The sequence below is a fragment of the Plodia interpunctella genome, chromosome 27 (genome assembly GCF_027563975.2).
Source record: "Plodia interpunctella isolate USDA-ARS_2022_Savannah chromosome 27, ilPloInte3.2, whole genome shotgun sequence".
NCBI lineage: Eukaryota > Metazoa > Arthropoda > Insecta > Lepidoptera > Pyralidae > Plodia > Plodia interpunctella.
Window position 1 is genome coordinate 3497774 of NC_071320.1, and position 18495 is coordinate 3516268.

Consider the following 18495-nt stretch of genomic DNA (forward strand, 5'->3'; position numbering starts at 1 on the left):
ATAACTTTTTAAGAGTGGGTTCCAACAATAAACTGTGAAACTTTAAACTGTGAACATTGATTATAATTGCAAATATTATTATTGATTTTAACACATCATAATGTATTGCATATTTCCATACTAATATTATAAAGAGAAATTTATTTGTTTTTTTTTTTGTTTGTAATGAATAATCTAAAAACGACTGGACTGATTTTTATAAAATTTGGCACAACAATAGATGAAATGTTCAGGAGTAATATAGGCTACTCTTTTATGGGTTTCATCGAGCGAAACCGGGACGGGCCGCTAGTTTAGATAAAGTATTTATGAATAGTAAATGTGGTTGCACAACTTGATTGTGACATTTTGCACAATTTTCCTAATTTTCAACATCAAACTGTCCCTTTTGCTCACCAATTGATTTACTAAACAATACTAATTGGAGAATTTAAAATTAAACAACATAGTCACGGTGTGAGAGGATGAGTAGCACGATTCCTTGCGCTTAGAAAAAAGAAAAAAATACGTATTAGTCATGTTTACAAGAAACTAGTTACGTTTATTTCCAGAACACAGATCGGAAATATGACTAAAACAAGTTATCTAAATGCTCTTCGCACGGGCCGTTATCGTAAATTCATAATTTTTATTTGAAATCATTAGCAGGTAGACAGGAAAGTTTTGAACTGCGTTTAGAAGGAACAAAAAGATATATATATACACATAACTTACCAAATGGGTTAACAAACAAACGAAACACAAATAACACTACAAAATTATATCGAAAAAATCACTTCAATATTATATTTTCCAATAAAATACAATTTTTACACGAAATTTATGACATCACATTCACAAAGAGCAAAATGTCAAACTTTTTCTTTTTTTTTGACGAGACGTCGACATCGACATTTGCTCGTTCCGGCCAGTCAGTATGCACGTTCCGTTTCACGGTTGAGATATGCTGTTAGATTATTAATTTATTCACATTTTTTGTTATTTAATCGTGAAATTACGTAATTATTTAAGATTGCCTGCGTATCCGTCCGCAGCGAACGATAGAACTAACGACAATGACCGGACTTTACTTCAATAGAAGCGCGTGGGCTAAAATGAGGCCGCCACATCTATTCGTGTGCATATTTTTTTGCTTCTGACTTGCATTTTGCAACTGCATTGTCTGCGGCCTACATTATTGAATACTTGTTTGAGATAAATTTGCACATCAAAGATAACAAAAATATTCGGTTGAATGGTTGTGTTTGGAAATACCACTATTACACATTTACAATATTTCTTGATTTTTACTGTCATATGAAAGAACCTAAAGTATATTTTCACGCTCAGTATTGTAGATTTATAACTTGTAAACCCGTACAACATTAATAGACGGAGTACTCACTACTATTCTACATATTCTGATAAAGAAGCATCTGTTTCGATAGCCTAAAATAAATCTTCAAGTTTGAAATCGATCCATCGACACTCGAGTTCATCAATTCACTCGATAGCGAGAGGTACCAGACGCGATAAAACAGGTGCTCGTTATGACCACTCAAATCGGGTGGGAAAGGAGTTAAAACATTAATTTTAGAATGCTCATGCTCATTCCCTTTATTTATATTCGATCTAAAACTCAAATAGCGGACGAAAAAGAATGTTAAGTTTTTCCGGACATATTTTTTTGTATGTGTAAATTAATGGCCAGCAATGCAATCGTGTTAATCTTTTTAGTCCTAGTTTCTAGTCCTCTATATTATAAATCTTATGATTAGACTTTACAGATTTCTATTAGAATTCTCCTAAATCATATAATACACAAAACTTTTCATGAGGAATATGTATTCGTATAGACTTATACATGTAACAATTGATAGAAAAAAATACACAAACTATAAGGAAAAGGGAAGGAAAATAAAAAAAAATACAATGGCTATGATAAAGCTGTGGTACATTGTGATATAATTAATGACATCACGTGATGTAAATAATAAAAAAGCGTACAAGTACCCGAAGACAGAAAATATACATAAATATATATTAGCACAACACATAATGAAAGAATAGAATGAATATCTTATAAATAATGTAAAAATTAAAAGTTCTCAATCGGATAAAAATAATTTAGCGGATCAAAAAACGACAAAGTGACATTTAAAGACAATTTACATTAATGAAATGACATGTACATAAATATAATAGTGACTGACACATCGATACTAACCATGCACATACAATTTACCTGAGAAATCTGTACTAGCGTCGACATCCAAAGAGCAGCTACCAATAGAATCCACCGACTTATCCATTACTTTCACAGTCAATTCCTTACAGTCCTTCAACAAATCAGACTCTTTCACTTCTATTTCATAAGCTCCAATACTATCTAAATCATTTTCGTTAGGAGAAACAGTCGTACTAGGTAATTTTATATCAGTCTCATCAGTGTTTATTGTTAGTATAGAGTTTTTAGTATCGGGAATGTTTTTGTCCAGTATTAAAGTGCTTTGACTTGTGAAATTACTTCGTATCGGTTCTATATATTCTACATCGTCATCGTCATCATTGCAGGCACGTCCGCTAGGACCTTGTGTGTCAGTAGCGTCTTTAGGGACTGCATCAATAACCGCTCTGGACTTTATCAGACTTTTATAATAATGACTTTCTAATTTCTCTAGCTGTCTTTTGGTATCTGATTGCTTTTTACGCACAGAATCAATAATCACGGGTATGTTTAGGAGATCTGGAGTCTTTTCCCCGTTTCTTGGAGATATGTCGCGTCTAAATAGAGGAGAATCATCGCTTTCGAGCTCAAATCTTTTGTATTTTGACGAACAATAATCGTCTATTGATGATGTATCAGACTTCTTATCAAAAATGTCGAGGGAAAAGAAGGATTTTCGTTTTTTCTTCGGCTGGCTGGCTTTGTCAAAATTTGATTGCACGAAAGGCTCAGTCTTAAAGGGCTGCACGTATATATTGCTCGTGTTGACTAGGGATTTAGGTCGGGATTCCTGTGGCAAGCTCAGAGGTACGCGATTACTATCGACCTTTCTAGAATCTAGGCTCAAAGTTTTCCTGAACCTTTCATTTAGATTGGATAGTAGGAAATTTCTTCTGTCAGTGGACTTTGGAGTGACATTGTAAGAACTCTGCTTGCTACTCGAAGGTTGAGCGTCAGTAACTGACTCTGTATATTTAAATTCTATGTCATTCTCTGACGGATCTTTGGTATCAATTCTATTATCATTATCTGGCCTATGAAAGGAAAAAGAACCACGATTAGAGCTTCTTTTTTTATCGCAAATGCAGTTACCTACGCAGTTGAATTTCGAACAAATTTTCTCTTCTGGTTCTACTGATATTTCATGTGATTGTGGCGTGTATCTGTCTGATTTATTTTTGTGGACTAAAAGGTCTTGTCGTATTTTTTCTAATCTTTCGTCTCCTTGAAGACCTCTTGTGTATTTCGATTTTGGAGGCCTGAAGAACCGGATAGATCCAGTTGTTTGTGGTTCTATAGATCTTCGTCTTACGAAGGATGGCGAATCGGATATTTTGTTGACTCCTAGGAGGAGAACCGGTGACTTCTTGTCCTCTTCGTCCGGCAAGTCGCTGAAAAGAGATAGGTAATGTCAGTATTGTGAAAACTTCGAACTAACATTATAGCTGATAAATGTATACTTTTTAAATAATTACATTATATTATGTTGGCTGTGGGATGTATTGTAACTTAAAATGATGAATTATTTAGACATGATAAATTTTATTATTAGTTTCGTTAAACATTAGAGACAATAACAACATAATTTATAACATCGGAAATACTGGTTAATTTATCATAAAAAAGCTGAACGCAAAGCAAACGAAATAGCGATTAAAAATGTTAAAAAAAACAGCGACAGAAAAGCAGTAGGTTAAAAAAAAGAAACAAAACACAAATACTCACATATAAGAGAAACACACACAAGGAAACACAAACAAAGTAAAGAAGAATAAAGAGGGTTTATTAAATGACATCATCTAATGTACACACATATATAAAACATTACATTGAATCTACACAATAATTAAGTATTGAAGAATTAAAACAAATATTCGACAATTACACAAGTCGCTCCCGACCCGACACGTTCTATTCCATAGAAAATTTCTGGTGAGCGAGAGCTGGCTCGTCAAAACAATGGATCCAATCCATTGCATCTGCACACTGGTGGACAGTTCAGTTCACTAATGTCGCGACTTTTTATCCCTAGACGGCGGTAGATGATCGTTAGTCAGGTCAGTCAAATGACTAGGCGATTTGAATACAATCTGACACCAGTGTTAGCAATAACAATGGAATTATTAGGTACTTACTAAACCCATGGCAATAACACACTCGATAAAGAGGAAGCATGAAATTAGTACGTGTTGACGAAGTACTTACTAAACCCATGAGAGGAAGTTCATGATCATGACACAATAATTTTTTTTTTCGAGTGAAAATAAGCAAAGAAATTGTCTTACCGGCCAGTGTTGCAACATTTTGTCGTTACATATGATCGCACATTGCGTTAAGGAATTTTGATCAGTGCATGCAAATCTAAATCATCAGGTTTACCCAACGAACTTGCCTTTACGACACAGGAAGTAAATAAAATTGCATGGAAATTAATATTTATAACCTTCAAAAACATAATAATTTTCTGGCATTGAAATAAGTAAAAATTTCTTTCTTTTTGAATAAAATATAATTATGCTGTATGAAGTAACCATTACACGTTGACGAAGTCGCGGGTAAACATTTAGTTTATAGTGAAAATAAACATGAATATGACTGACCGGTGCGTACAAACTGCGAAGCATTACTTTTTTTTTAAGGAATTATAGATGGTGGCATTGATGCATGCCTTACAATTCCATATAAAAGTTTATTTGTTAGACAAATTAAAAAAAAACCCCGACTTTCAATTTTAATTTCGCTACAACTTTGGAACGGCTGAACCGATTTTCATAAAACAATGGCTAAGAACACTCGGTATAAAATTATCTATGACACAAAAACACTAAACGAAAATCGGTTCATCCGTTTGGGAGCTACGATGACACAGACAGATACACAGACAGACGCGTTAAACTTATAACACCCCTCTTTTTGCGTCGGGGGTTAAAAAAAAAGCGAACACACACTCGTCACATATTAAGTGTATTTTATATCCTAACTAATGTTATAAATGCGAAAGTAGGTAAGTTTGTTTGTTCACGCTCTATCTACTCAATCAATCTTCTTGAAATTTTGTATGCATGTACTTTGAAGTACGGAGAAGGACGTAGGGTAAGTACATATACATATTGCTTCTCTTTATAAGAAGTGAAAAGAGCGTGCGTGGAACAATAAATAACAATTGATCAAGTGAAAGCACACAGTATCGATAAAATTTAACGCCAATATCGACCATGAGGAACCGATTTTTATCGATTGCGTAAATTATATCTATCAATTATGGCGATTACGCAAGTCAGGGAAGTCCGGTGCGGTGGCGCAGTCAGTACAAGCAGTACTGTGTATTAATAATGATATGCCTAGATGTTGCCCGGGTCTTCGCTCCCGTGGGAATTTTGAGATAAAATGCTTATGTGTGTGGTGAAGAAATCGGTTCGGTAGTTTCAGAGATTATCTGCCTCAAACATACAAACTTACAAATGCTTACCTATTTATAATAATAGTATAGATTTACTGAAGAAACATAAGCTGTAACTAGATATATAAAAACATATGACAATATTTTCATCGATTTAGAATAAAAGTATTTTATTCTATTCGATTGATATTCGATGGATATTCATTTACTTATCAAGTATGTCATTGCTAACAGTCGTGTTAAATTATATTCAATTCGTCTGTACCTATCTAACACTGTTATTTGAAAAAAAAAATAAAACATTTTTTGTCCATGGAATTAGTAGGTATTCGAAGTACTTACTAAATCCATGGTTTTGTCACTATTTGACATTGACAGAATAAAACAAAAACAAAATAGCTAAGTCATGTATTTAGTAAGTTGGAATACAGCTACTAATTCCATGCTAAAGGTATGCTTGAACCCGCGCGGGCCCCTTCTAAATCTATGCTTGAACCACAGACGTTTAATTTGTAAATATTAATGGTCTGTGGTAGGTAGGTACTTGGTAGGTACTAATATTAAAATTATATTTTAGGCATAGATATAAGAACATTATGTAATATTCTTATCTGTGGGTTATACACTGAACGTCCGCCTTCATGAGATGAAAACTGTTCAGTATTGATATTATCATTAAAGTTTTATTTTATATCCTTTTTACTATACCATGCCATTCTCAACCTTGACGTTGGCAAAATCATCATCTCAGCGAACGTTGGGTTCCATAACACAAAAAAAAGAAGAAAATTGGTATGAAAGTAAATAGTCAATTCAATTCCCGGTTTCAATTTCCAGAATTTTTTCATCTCATTATTATTTTCAAAAATTAGGTAAATAAACTAATTTTATCTTTTCTCACGTTGAGCAGTTGAGCTGTGATTATGACGCAAGCCGAAACGAGATCAGGTCAACGAACTGTAAACTGCAGTTAAGGTTGGTGAGAAAAAAATGCGCGCGAAAATGGTATGTAAAAGTACTATTAGAAATACATGAGAAGAAACGAGACAGCATTGACAGCTGTTGTCTCTCATCATGTGCCCGGCCCAATCTACTACACTGTATAAAATTTGCCGGATTTTCTATCTCATTTATTTACACTATTCCGTCGTCTACATGTATTTCTTGTGTTAGGGTTTCATTGCGCATGTCACCCTTTCTAAATCTATGGTTTCGTCATTCGCCAAATTATAGTAAGTCCAGAATCTGTCACTGTCATCACTCTAGCATTATACATTTAATGTATCCTTCGCATGACACGAAAACTGAATGGTTCAATCACGAATCGCGTGAGTTCAATTGGCAAATCGGCGATGAATTGGCCACGTAATTAAATTACAACCAGTTGGATTGGACCATTCAATTTGTCAAGCAGTGCAATATATTATGAGCAAAGTTAGAAATTGATTATAAAATCTATGGAGAATCTCATTATTGCACGGAATTCTTATAAGTGTCACTTTCTAACACTTCAAAAAGATGTCAGATCATGGATTTAGTAAGAACTACGGAGTACCTACTAATTCCATGTCTCAGATATAAGAATACTTCAATGTCTGTGAAAAAGATAACTTTTGGATTCTATATTGATTCTTGTTAAAGAAAAACACCCAGAAACGGTGATGGGAACTCCTTAACTGTTTACTGCACGGACATGATTTCTTTGTCACACATTGAATGCACAAAGATATCTCTGACAACATGTAAAAAGCTTGTGCCAAAAATTACATTTTTGTAAACTTATTTACAGATCAGGTTTAAAAAAAACAATAATCTAGGCTACTTTTTTTTCTCAAATTTCTACTTTCAGAGACCAGAAATGGGGATGAAAATATGACAAATGCACCCGAGACATTTTATCGAATGATTAGATCAAATATCTGTTTAAAAAATAATAATCTGGTGATAATAAAATCAATACAGTGCAATAGATTTTAGATAAAAAATAACAGTACCATAGTGAGAACTAGGAAAAGCATTGTGGTCTGACAGATATCTTAGAAAGTAAAGTCAACATGGCTTTTTTGCGATTTCCAACGTCATGTTTTTCCTGTCTTTGCGATAAAAAGTTCACATCACAGAAAATAATTTAAAAAAAAATGGCCAGAACCAATACAATTAAAAAACAAATTGCCGGTTTAATAATAATACATAAATTTCCCGCGTAAAAGCCTTTCAACTTTTAAAAGTATCTCATCTGTGCAGAAATAATTAAAAAGCATAAAATTCTAGGATAATATGTTGCACTGCGCTGTTAAACGTAAGATGCTAAATGGTTTTCACGTATAACAAAAGAATTACAAAACTGGCTTCAGGAATTATGCAAATTGGAGAGCAAACATCGTTAGCGGATGTTAAAACAATGAGCACACTTATGTCATGGAAAACATAGTCGAAATTATGACTCAAAATACTTTCGTGTAACAAAAATATTATGAGAATCATGTAAAACGGTTCCGGCTTATTTATAAATATATGACAAAATAAAAAAACAGGCAAACTTTCGCACGGATGACATAAGATTAAAATGATGATTTTGGATTATATTAAAGCAAAGACAATGGTGTATTTTTCTTTTTACATTCGTAACTTTACATGCCAGTTCGCACGATATTAGATGAACTATTTCTAAATTATTATAGCATATTAAGAAAGGAGTTTTAGCAATTTCAACCCAAAGAGGGGTGGAAAATCTACAATCACATTAGCATTTTTTTGGAGCTAGAGTGAGCAACATCTAGAAATGTAAATGAAATAATGCGTTGAAAAATCTATTATAAAAAGTTTACTCAAATTTGCGGAAGGAAATGGGGATTTTCACATCGTCTATAGAAATTCTTCACAGAATCACAATGGCCGTCGGAAATGCCTATGGACATCCGACGGTAAGGAACCGGTTGTTCGCTATTATGGGCGCAGGCGCATTACAGGAAGACGCGTGTAAGGTCACAGTTTGAAGGTTAGCTTAGATTAGAAGAGTCACGCTAGGAGCGCCGGTGAAGGAAATATAGTTCAGAACGGTGGAAATATAGTTATTACTAAATGAACTAAGCATAACATTAACTGATCCAGTTCCAAAGGAAAATAAAACATCCAATTAACCCACTGTATCCAATTAACCACAAGTATCATGGTATTTACAAGTGGATCAACGCCGCAGATTTACGTGGAAGAAGGGATATGTAGCTTCCTCATAAAGGAAGAAAGAGACACATATCATATAAAAAGGTTTATAATAATATGACATAAAGAACATAACATAAAATATGAATGGGATGGAGAGGAAGACGATGGCCGAAAAGAAAGGCCAGAATGAACTTAATAGAATGACGTGAAAGTCTTAAAAGCATATTAATTGAATGAAGGTGTTATATATATGTAGGAAATAGTTTGGCAAGAGTAGACACTATCCCATATTAAATGAGATGATGTACGGAACAAGAGAGTGACAGTAGATGCAGTCATTACCACTTTTTCAAGATCACCTCGCAATGAAATACCTAGTAACGGTCCGTCTCGGCTTTGCTTGGGTAAAAACATAATAAATAACAGTACTAAACCTTTCTCAGGAATTACACTATCATTATTGAAAGCCCGCATGAAAATATGGATTGTAGCAGTAGTTTTTGAGTTTATAGACAGACAGACACGACAGAGGACTTTTTATAATACGAATATGGCTTTTTTTTAATTCAAATTCTTTTGTATATACAGCTGATGTAGGCAGTAACGATTTTCGTTTTCAGAATTATATCTAAAGCGATATTATTCTGTGGTTTTGTTACACACGTACGTGTCTAGTAATTGTCTTAATTGGTAACGACATGATCGGCTATTTTACGAGGTGTTTCCAGAACTGTTTTACATTTAGCATCACGCACCAGACCAATCACATATTACTGTACAGTTTTATCAAGAAAGTGAACAAAACTAATTTTAAATTAACAACAACTGCTGCACACAATTTTTATATTGAAAGAGATTTAGCTGAGGTTTGCGCGTAGGCATAAAGGATTGAAATGTTTGCATGTGATTCACAAGTTGTTGACCTATTCAAATTAGACATTCGGTATATATTCTTTACACCCGATTTCGTAAAAGGATGGATATACCAAATAGTGAATTGATATAAATAACAAAGAATTTGAACGCAAAATTCGTATTGAAATAGTAGCATATAATAGTAATAGACAAAGAAAGACTTTTTTTTACTGAAACAATTTCTATTAATATAATTATTTCTATCAAAATCATTTATTAAAAAATCAGGCCTAAACAGGCACTTTTTCACGTCATATTCCAAAATAAATAATATTTACGAAAGCTACAAACTACTAGCATTTTGGAACGACCAGACGACCACTGTTGAGAAAAAAGGCCCAGGGAGACTCATTAAAACAGTGTTGATCAATATCATGTCAGAAGGGCTTACGTTTTTTTAAATACAAATTTATATATTACACGACCCCAACTGAAATGGGATGATAAAGAAGAAAAGAAGGAAATGTAAACCAGGTTCCAGCACGCAGGTATAGGTGCGATCATATAGCAACCGTAGAAGTAATAATCTAGTTAAGTATATGTGTAAAAAACATAGCCCTATCGAAAGATAGATTCAATTCAAAAGGAAACTAATTGGCTTAGGAATATAACTTTTATACTATATCAGCATTATTACATGAGACGATGATTGGTTATTGTGTATTATAATATTTTGCCATAATTAATTTTTATGACTAATTTAATGTTATATTGAAAGCGTGACTAATCTTTGTTCAATAGCTGTAAGTGTTAGAGTGTTTAAACTAAACTAGATATAATACCTTCATACTCATTGTATTTTACTGACATTGTCAGTTGTAAAGAAGAAAGAAATAGTTTTTCTCTCTCTCTCTCTCTCAGAAATGGTCGCCAACAATATATGTAGATTTGCTGTGTGAAAATAAAATAATTTACTGCATTGTTCTAAACCTCTATTTTATTCCTATTTTGCTCATAACCCATTAGTAAGGACTTATTTTGTACATCTTGTAACTACCCCATGTTTGGGAATGAAAATAAAATTAATTAAATTGAATAAATTCTTGGATCTGTCAATGTAAATGATGCGTAGTGCTGATCTTTTGGACGCAGTCATTAGACTAGCAAGGTCAAAACAATATTGCGTTGCTAATCCAATTCCTATTTGGAAAGTTTATAAATACATAAACATTGTTTATGAATAGAAATATTTAAATTTGATGGTAAGATGAAATTTTAAACTAAAACGAAATTTTAAAATAACACAGAAGTACCTACCGTAATACTATTATTTAAAGCTATATTGGATTGAAGAAGAAAGTTCACTTAATGCATTCGTCATGATTCAATGATTAATGTACAAAGGAATGCGAAAATAAACCTTACTACAATGGAATAAAGAACAATATCATAAAGCACAAGGCGACCTATTTTTTTATGAGTTTCTAACACTTTATCAGAACGATAAGATACTTACACATTTCATTCATCTTTATTACTCTTGAATGTTAATCATTTTTTTAAAAAAAACAAGTTCTCACAATAAGAACAATCGATACTGAAGAGAATAACGTTTTCACTATTGAAAGTATCGATTACAATTTCACTTCTTCACAAAAAATACATAAAAGTTAACAAACGAGGGTGAAAAGTTTTAATAATTTGTATGGGTCCCAAAATGCGGCCCTGCGGTAGCCAAGAATTTTCTTCGTTTTGCCGACGATTTTTAAACTCAAGCGCACGCCTATCGTACCGTAGGCGGTTCGAGACTGTGACGTGGACTCATGATGGTCGACCAGATAGAATCCGTTATTCTTTACACAGTACACTTTCCCATAGCACACGGTCCAATGCTTGTTTCAAATCTAAGGTCAAGCTTCGGTAGTTTCTGCGCTCGGCAATGGATTGGTATTTTGTAGTAATTATTAATAGTGGGTGATGAAGACTGGTAATTGGTAGAGGAGTGAAAGAGGGGAACCAAAGCCAGACAGAGGCGCGTACGGTTGTTTATGTTTTAGGCCGTCAATGCCGCCATGGCACGTGTCAAAAGATGGTGATATAAAATGAGTTTAATAGTATATTTACAGGATAAACGTGTTTTGATGTTCGTGCTCTGATTTTGATGGATTATTTATTGTTCTATTTGATAAATTAATATACTCACTTTTATAAATAGTTTAAATATTCTTGTAAATTTTAAATTTATTTCTTTTTTTTTTAATGAATGATACTAATCAGATTTTTGTGGCAATTAATATCATTAATGATCCGAATTATAACTCAACAAAACTATAAGTCTAAACAAATGACTATGTAAGAATTATTTGCATTAGATTTTCGACTGTTATTGGTTCTTGAATGTTATTTTTGACGTGTTCCAAAAGGAATACGTGAATATGTTTTGGAATTAGCGCGATTATAATAGACGAATCAAATCCGGCTTTTTCGGCGTCTTGTGTTCATATTTGGAGCATTTTATTAATAAAGCAATCAAGAACACTTTAAAGACGAACGGTTTTGATTAATTTCGAAAGAGATTAATGTATAACTTTATAGTGTCCACGTAATTTTTATTGCACTATTATGGGAAAATTGCATGAAGTTAATCTTAATGAAGGAAATATTAGTGAAGGAAAAATGTGCATATTATTTTCTGCATTTTACAATTATTATTTACTTTTTAAGTATAGACAGCACATTTTACGTTACGTAATAACATTTTAGCAAAGAAAGAGTTTTGTTTTTACAGCTTTCCGAGTTGATTTTAATTCCTTTTTTTCATGGTACGATTAATTTGACCTTCTTTTTATTGATCTAACAACATAATTGTTGTTGATATTTCCGTGTCCATAGATTTGGTGATTAAAAATATTTATTTTATTTATTTCAGTGAGATAAAATATCAAAAGAATACTGGCACAGATTATTTTTTAAAAAATTTGGTAATCTATCTCTGCATTTCAAATATCTTAGTGCGAATATTGAACATTTGTCTATTTTTTTGCCATCGTAAATGATGAATAACCTATAAGGAAACGGATCCTGTTGTTCTTGCACAGTTGCCATTACTGGGGTTGCCATAATAAAAACGCAAATTATGGTAGTCTAAGTACTAATGAATCAACGACATTCCATCAGCAATCAACATCAGTTCCTTTCATTCATGCATTCCGAATGACATACAGTCAGTGGCGTTAAAATTATTTTCTTATTTCTTATTAAGCGAGTTATGTAATTTGTTCGATAATAAATTATTTTCTTTAAAAGCAACAGAAACTTTTTTAATTTAGATGTTAAGTTACTCAACAATAACATATTATTTTAAAAAAATCATTGCAAAAACTGCACTAAATGTTTGACTTGTTCGTTGATAAAGTTTAAATTTTCGACATAATTTTTTTCACATAAAAACTACCTAACGAGCTTCACCCAGAGTAAATATAATTGGAGATGATGTGAGATATATTTCCATAACTGGTAAAATCGTATTTAAATAAATAAAAAACTATATAGATATCGCGTCGACTGTACCGCTAGAACAATGAACATGACATAAGGCACATAACTCCATTGTGGCGCGCATCCGGCAGAATAATTACAATACTAGGGCTTGGAGGGCCACCACTGGTCCAGAAACGACGCCATCTTGACAGCTAATTGGGCGCGAAAATTTTGACATTTATTTATTTTTTGTGTCATATGATGTCATTTGTTTCAGTGAAGTAATTTTTATTTCAATCTTAAATCCTGACGGAATCTACAGAGTAACTGTCAATTAGTTAATAATAAAAAAAAAATAATAAATACTAACATAAAGAAACATTTTTTTAACGGAACTTTGCGCTCAAAGGGCCTTCTTTATTTAGTTTCACTTGTACCATTGTCGTCCCGTAATAAAATATTGAAATTTAAATTTCATATACTGCCCTTGTCCTACAGAGGTGAAATTTTCCAAGACGCTTCAGTTTCCATGACAATGCATTATTACGATAACCTGATGGTGCATGCAGGATCAGCTCCCGAAGAGGGAACTCTTCAACATAACATGATTATTTTTTGTCGCGCATTGAATGATATGATGAGATCTCACTGATGATAACAAAAGCTTGTGGCAAAAATGACTTGAAATCTGGATAAAACATACAAAGAACATTAGAAAGGTACAAATTAAAACAAACGGATGTACCTACAGAAGAAGTCGCGCGTAAAACTAGTGCAAATGTCGCATGTACACTATGATTTCACGCACAATCGTTACAAGCGAAGCTTGAAATCGGGTTTCTTATGGAAAACTTTGCTTAGACCACCGACGATGTTATAAGTCATAGTGGCATAGTATAATTTTTTAAATAACTAGCTGCGCCCCGTGCCTTCGCCCCGGTGGCAATTTCGGGATAAAAAGTGCCCTATGTGTTATTCCAGGTTATTATATTATATATATATATATATATATATATATATATATATATATATACCCGTGTACCAAATTTCATAACAATCCGTTCAATAGAATTTGCGTGAAAGACAAACATAACAACATATATACGCACATACATCTTCACAAACTTTGGCATTTATAATATTAGGATTACAATATGTGTGTGTGTGTGCGTGTGTAACCATCGAAGGCTGGTTGTACCCGGACTGGGTCTAGCCGAAGATGTGTAAACAATACTTAGGTGTAACCAAATAAAACAGGTTTCGCAGGCTTAGCTAGTAATGTTTTGTTTTCAATATCCATATTTATAACAAACGAACGAGGCCACGGAGCATACTCGTATACAGTAAAAACTGTTAAACTTTCAACACATTAAAATACCATAGATAAGATAGAACTTAAACATTATAAACTCAAAAGTGGTACAAGTACACAAAAATATTGCGATTAATGCTGTAGCGTGTGTGGGCAGTAAAAATGGTCAAGTGGAATATGTATAATTGCTCAATGGGTTCCGTCTATTCAAAATCCACAAATTATTTTTTATTTGTCTTTCTTTTCGCGTGTGCTAATTGCTAAAATTGGTGTCAGATTTTATTCAAGTCGCCCAAAGGCATTTCACATGACTTTTACGACTCTAGTGGCAGTAATCGCATGCACACTAGTGAGCCTAAACTGTCAACCAGTGTGCAGGTTTCCTCACGATGTATTCCTTCAAGCAAGTGGTGGTCACTGATATAAAAACTCATGTGACACAAGTAGGATTCGAACATGGGGCCTTTCGATCTCAGGTTTATTTTAAAACATGTAAAAGGCGGACCCAAAGGCCTAAGGCTTTTGCTAGAAGTCAATCTATAGATTTGTTTTACCTACATAGAGGTACCTACTCTTTTCTTTCTTTCTTTACTACTTAGAGTGTTTTATAGTGTGTATCCAAAAATCTTTCATCGCCTTGTCTCTATTCGTTAACGTTCTCTTCTCTTTGATCATATCCAGTACATCCACGTTTGTCTTTATATCTATGAAAACGTTATTAATTTTCTTATGTACGGTAACGGAACCCAAAATCCCTAATTTCGCAAGAGCAGCACCGGTCGCGCCCACATTTGCTTTTTGTTGGTACACGATCCGAATCTAGACCATCTATGGTAGCAACAGATCAAAATAAAGCTTTTATACTGTCGACTGGATTTCATTTGTGCACGTACCCTGTTAGTGTTTTGTTTTTTACTGAAATTTAATCTACACTAGTATTATAAAGAGTATGTTTGAGGCGGGTAATCTCCGAAGCCACTGAACCTATTTTTTTACCATTAGATTGATACATTATCCAAGATTGCTATAGGCTATATTTTATCTCAAAATTCCCATGGGAGCGAAGCCCCAGGTAACATCTAGTTATTTACATTCTTACTAAGGCTAAATACGGAATGGCATGATAGGGATCAACACTGTTTAAATGAGTTCTTTTTTCGGCATTTCTCCTCAGCTTTGGTCTTTCCGAAATGATAGCTGTTTGTAGCTTTTTGAGAAATATAGCCAATTTAAAATTTGAGCAAATGTGCCTGTGAAAGTCTTATTTCTAAATAAATGTTATAATTTTAAACACAAAGTTGATAAAAACAATTTGAACTGATTTAAAAATTCAACCCGCCACTCCCACACTTTTACGTTTCATACCAAATATTGAACACCGAAAACAAAATAATAGATTCTGCAACAGCCTGAATTTTACTCTACGGTTGTTCTGTATCGCGACGGTTATAATCATTGTCTATGGTCCTCACATTGTGAGCTCCCGGAAATGTGGACATATTGTGGACAGTCATAGTTTAATCTTGATAAACGACTCATTAATTGATCATTGAACTTTAATGGATTTAACAATGATATTGTTAAACTTGTCACTGTCACAGATGGCGTACATCACATACTTAAATTCACAAACTATTTGTTGTACAGAATTACCATTAAATGCTACATAAAGATCTAAAAATTTAAAAAGATCTAAACTTACCTAAGTTGTCAAATGATTCCAATAATTTAGAAATTATTATAATTTAAATGAAAACAATTTATCATGCAAATTTTATATGTTAGAAATTCATGAAAATCTTGCGATTAGTCACACAATGTCGTGATTTTTCACTCGGTTACCTTCTTATCCAACGGAAGAATCTGTTTCCTCCTTTTTTGCCGTTATTTTTCTTCTTTTTCCCCATTTTCTTCTATATCTATATTGAGCATAAACACTAATGTGTTTCACTGTCTATGGTGTGGCGAAACCACTTATAACACTAGAAAGTTTAAACTAAGAATGTGACTTTCTTTGTGGACACTTTATCACTGGGCGTAGCCAACGTATCGTTGTTTTATCAATTTAAAGCACTTTGTTCTTTATTTGAACTTCAAACGATTAAAATGTTACTGGCCAGTACAGGACTCTAGAGTTGGGCTCTAATAAAAAAATATCATGAATTTATTAGGTGCATTAGATACAAATTTGGAATACTGTTAATTTCTCAAACTTTTCACTACAATTGTATTTCTATATTTAAATAAAACAAATAACATGAGTAAGCAAAATAATAAAAATGTGAACTGCTAAAACCAAAATGGAGTTATTCACAATACAATAACAAATCCAATAATTACCGGATATCCCAAAGAGCTATCGAACGAAATTAACAATAACAAAATAAGTGAAGTCGCCAATATCTTGATTGGAATGACAGAAGTTAGCACTTCCTTGGCCATATGCAAAAACAATCGAAGAAAAATCAAATTTTAAGACATGACACAGACAATAAATATAAATAACAGCAGCCCAATAACACTGGCTGAAATCTTGATATTCGACTTATGGAGAAGCAAATGGCAAGAAAGGGATAATTTCAAAAAGAGAATTCAAACCAAGAGTGCACAGTTTGGTGCGCGCATGCAGAGACTGGCGCGTGTTGCGTTCAAATTTAGAATTTGAAAAAAAAAATGGGATGAACATAGCGAGAAAGCGTGCGTTTGTTTATTTTCGTACGTGCACACGAGAGATCTAAGGGTATATCTTTCGATCTTCTCGATTAAAAAAGACTTTAAATCTACAACCTTACGGTCGAATTTTGTTCTTCCTCAAATCGTAACTTTGCAATGTGTGCAGTCACATATGAAGGTACATTTATATTTTCGTCTCCAGATGAGTGATCGTGATCGAAGTTCAATCTAAACAGATTACAATTTCCTAACCTCATTATCAAAATATTACCAAGGGAAAGATATGTGTATCCGGCAAGTTGAGACGTCACAGGCCAATTAAATCAGATTTTGTAATGGAAACGGGAAACCAGACCACGAATTCTAGTTCTACATAAAGTGGCCACACACAAATGTACGCAAACGTCTGGAATGCTAGATCACCAGACCTGACAGCACTAGTCTTCTTGACCTTTTCTCACACATAATGTGGGGCTGGCAAGGTATGTGGTAACTAACAGCATTGTGGAAGATAGAAATGTAACTGATGGTGGTTCTAGGTACGTTTGAAGAAAACATTAATTCCGGACTCATCATTCGTCTATTCAAATGTTAGGACCACATTTAAAAAAAAAAATGGGATTAGAAACATGAAATTGAAGAAGTCTTATTACTTGTTGCGTGGAAAGAATATTCTTTTATTTTTAAAGAACAGAGAGCATTGTCTGAAGATTTTAATTACAAATCAGAGATAACAGACAGACGCAGACGAAGTGACTCAGAGATCTATATCGAGGGAGGTCGAAATAGCCTTAGAGAGGGCGTCGGCTTGAGTAATGTTAGAATAAGTGCCTAATACGTCTTTTATATGTGTTAGTTTCTTATAAAAACTGTAGCAAACGAGAGATTTTCACCCAAATGTTTTGAGGAAACATGACTATTTTTAAATCTCTTCCTCGACAACTTTGTCTCGGTGGTTCAGTAATATCATAATTATCATTGTCATAAACATACATCTGTTTAATAAAGGCAGTTTAGTTGATTAAGAACAAAGAGTTCGACATGTGTAAACTTCACTAAAATTAGAAAATCGTATCTCATATAATAAGAAAAATAAACAAAAGTTACGTTGCAAATGTATGTAGCTAATATTGTGATGCAACATCAACAACGTTTGGGCGGTCGCCTATGAGGAAATGAAACGAAAATAAGATGTATATGTGACGATGTCTTCGTGTCAAAACATGAAAATATTGTCTATGGATACAACCATACCGGCCACGTGGACAGTTACGAAAAAGAAAATCCAGCAATAAATTTAAATAACGAACGATTTGCTATTTCAGTCTGTTCAGACAATACACGCGATCCAGCGTTTCAGTTACCCAAGAATGCATTCAAATCCCTTTTAACACCACCAAGTTA

General features: G+C 33.4%; 1 protein-coding gene across 3 annotated transcripts in view; it reads right to left on the reverse strand.

The window, feature by feature from the left end:
- The window catches only part of vlc (vulcan), a 36974-nt gene that overhangs the window by 10999 nt on the left and 7480 nt on the right, over positions 1-18495 (reverse strand). Inside the window, exons 2-3 of one of the 3 annotated variants that reach the window (XM_053765261.1) lie at positions 16261-16560; positions 2225-3597 (exon numbers count right to left, since the gene is read on the reverse strand). In XM_053765261.1, coding sequence (XP_053621236.1) covers positions 2225-3597; positions 16261-16325 — 1438 coding nt within the window. In that variant the 5' untranslated portion in view covers positions 16326-16560. Of the gene's footprint in view, positions 1-2224; positions 3598-3931; positions 4056-16260; positions 16561-18495 lie in introns of those variants that run through there. The other 2 variants (XM_053765260.2, XM_064436864.1) reach the window with 2 other exon arrangements.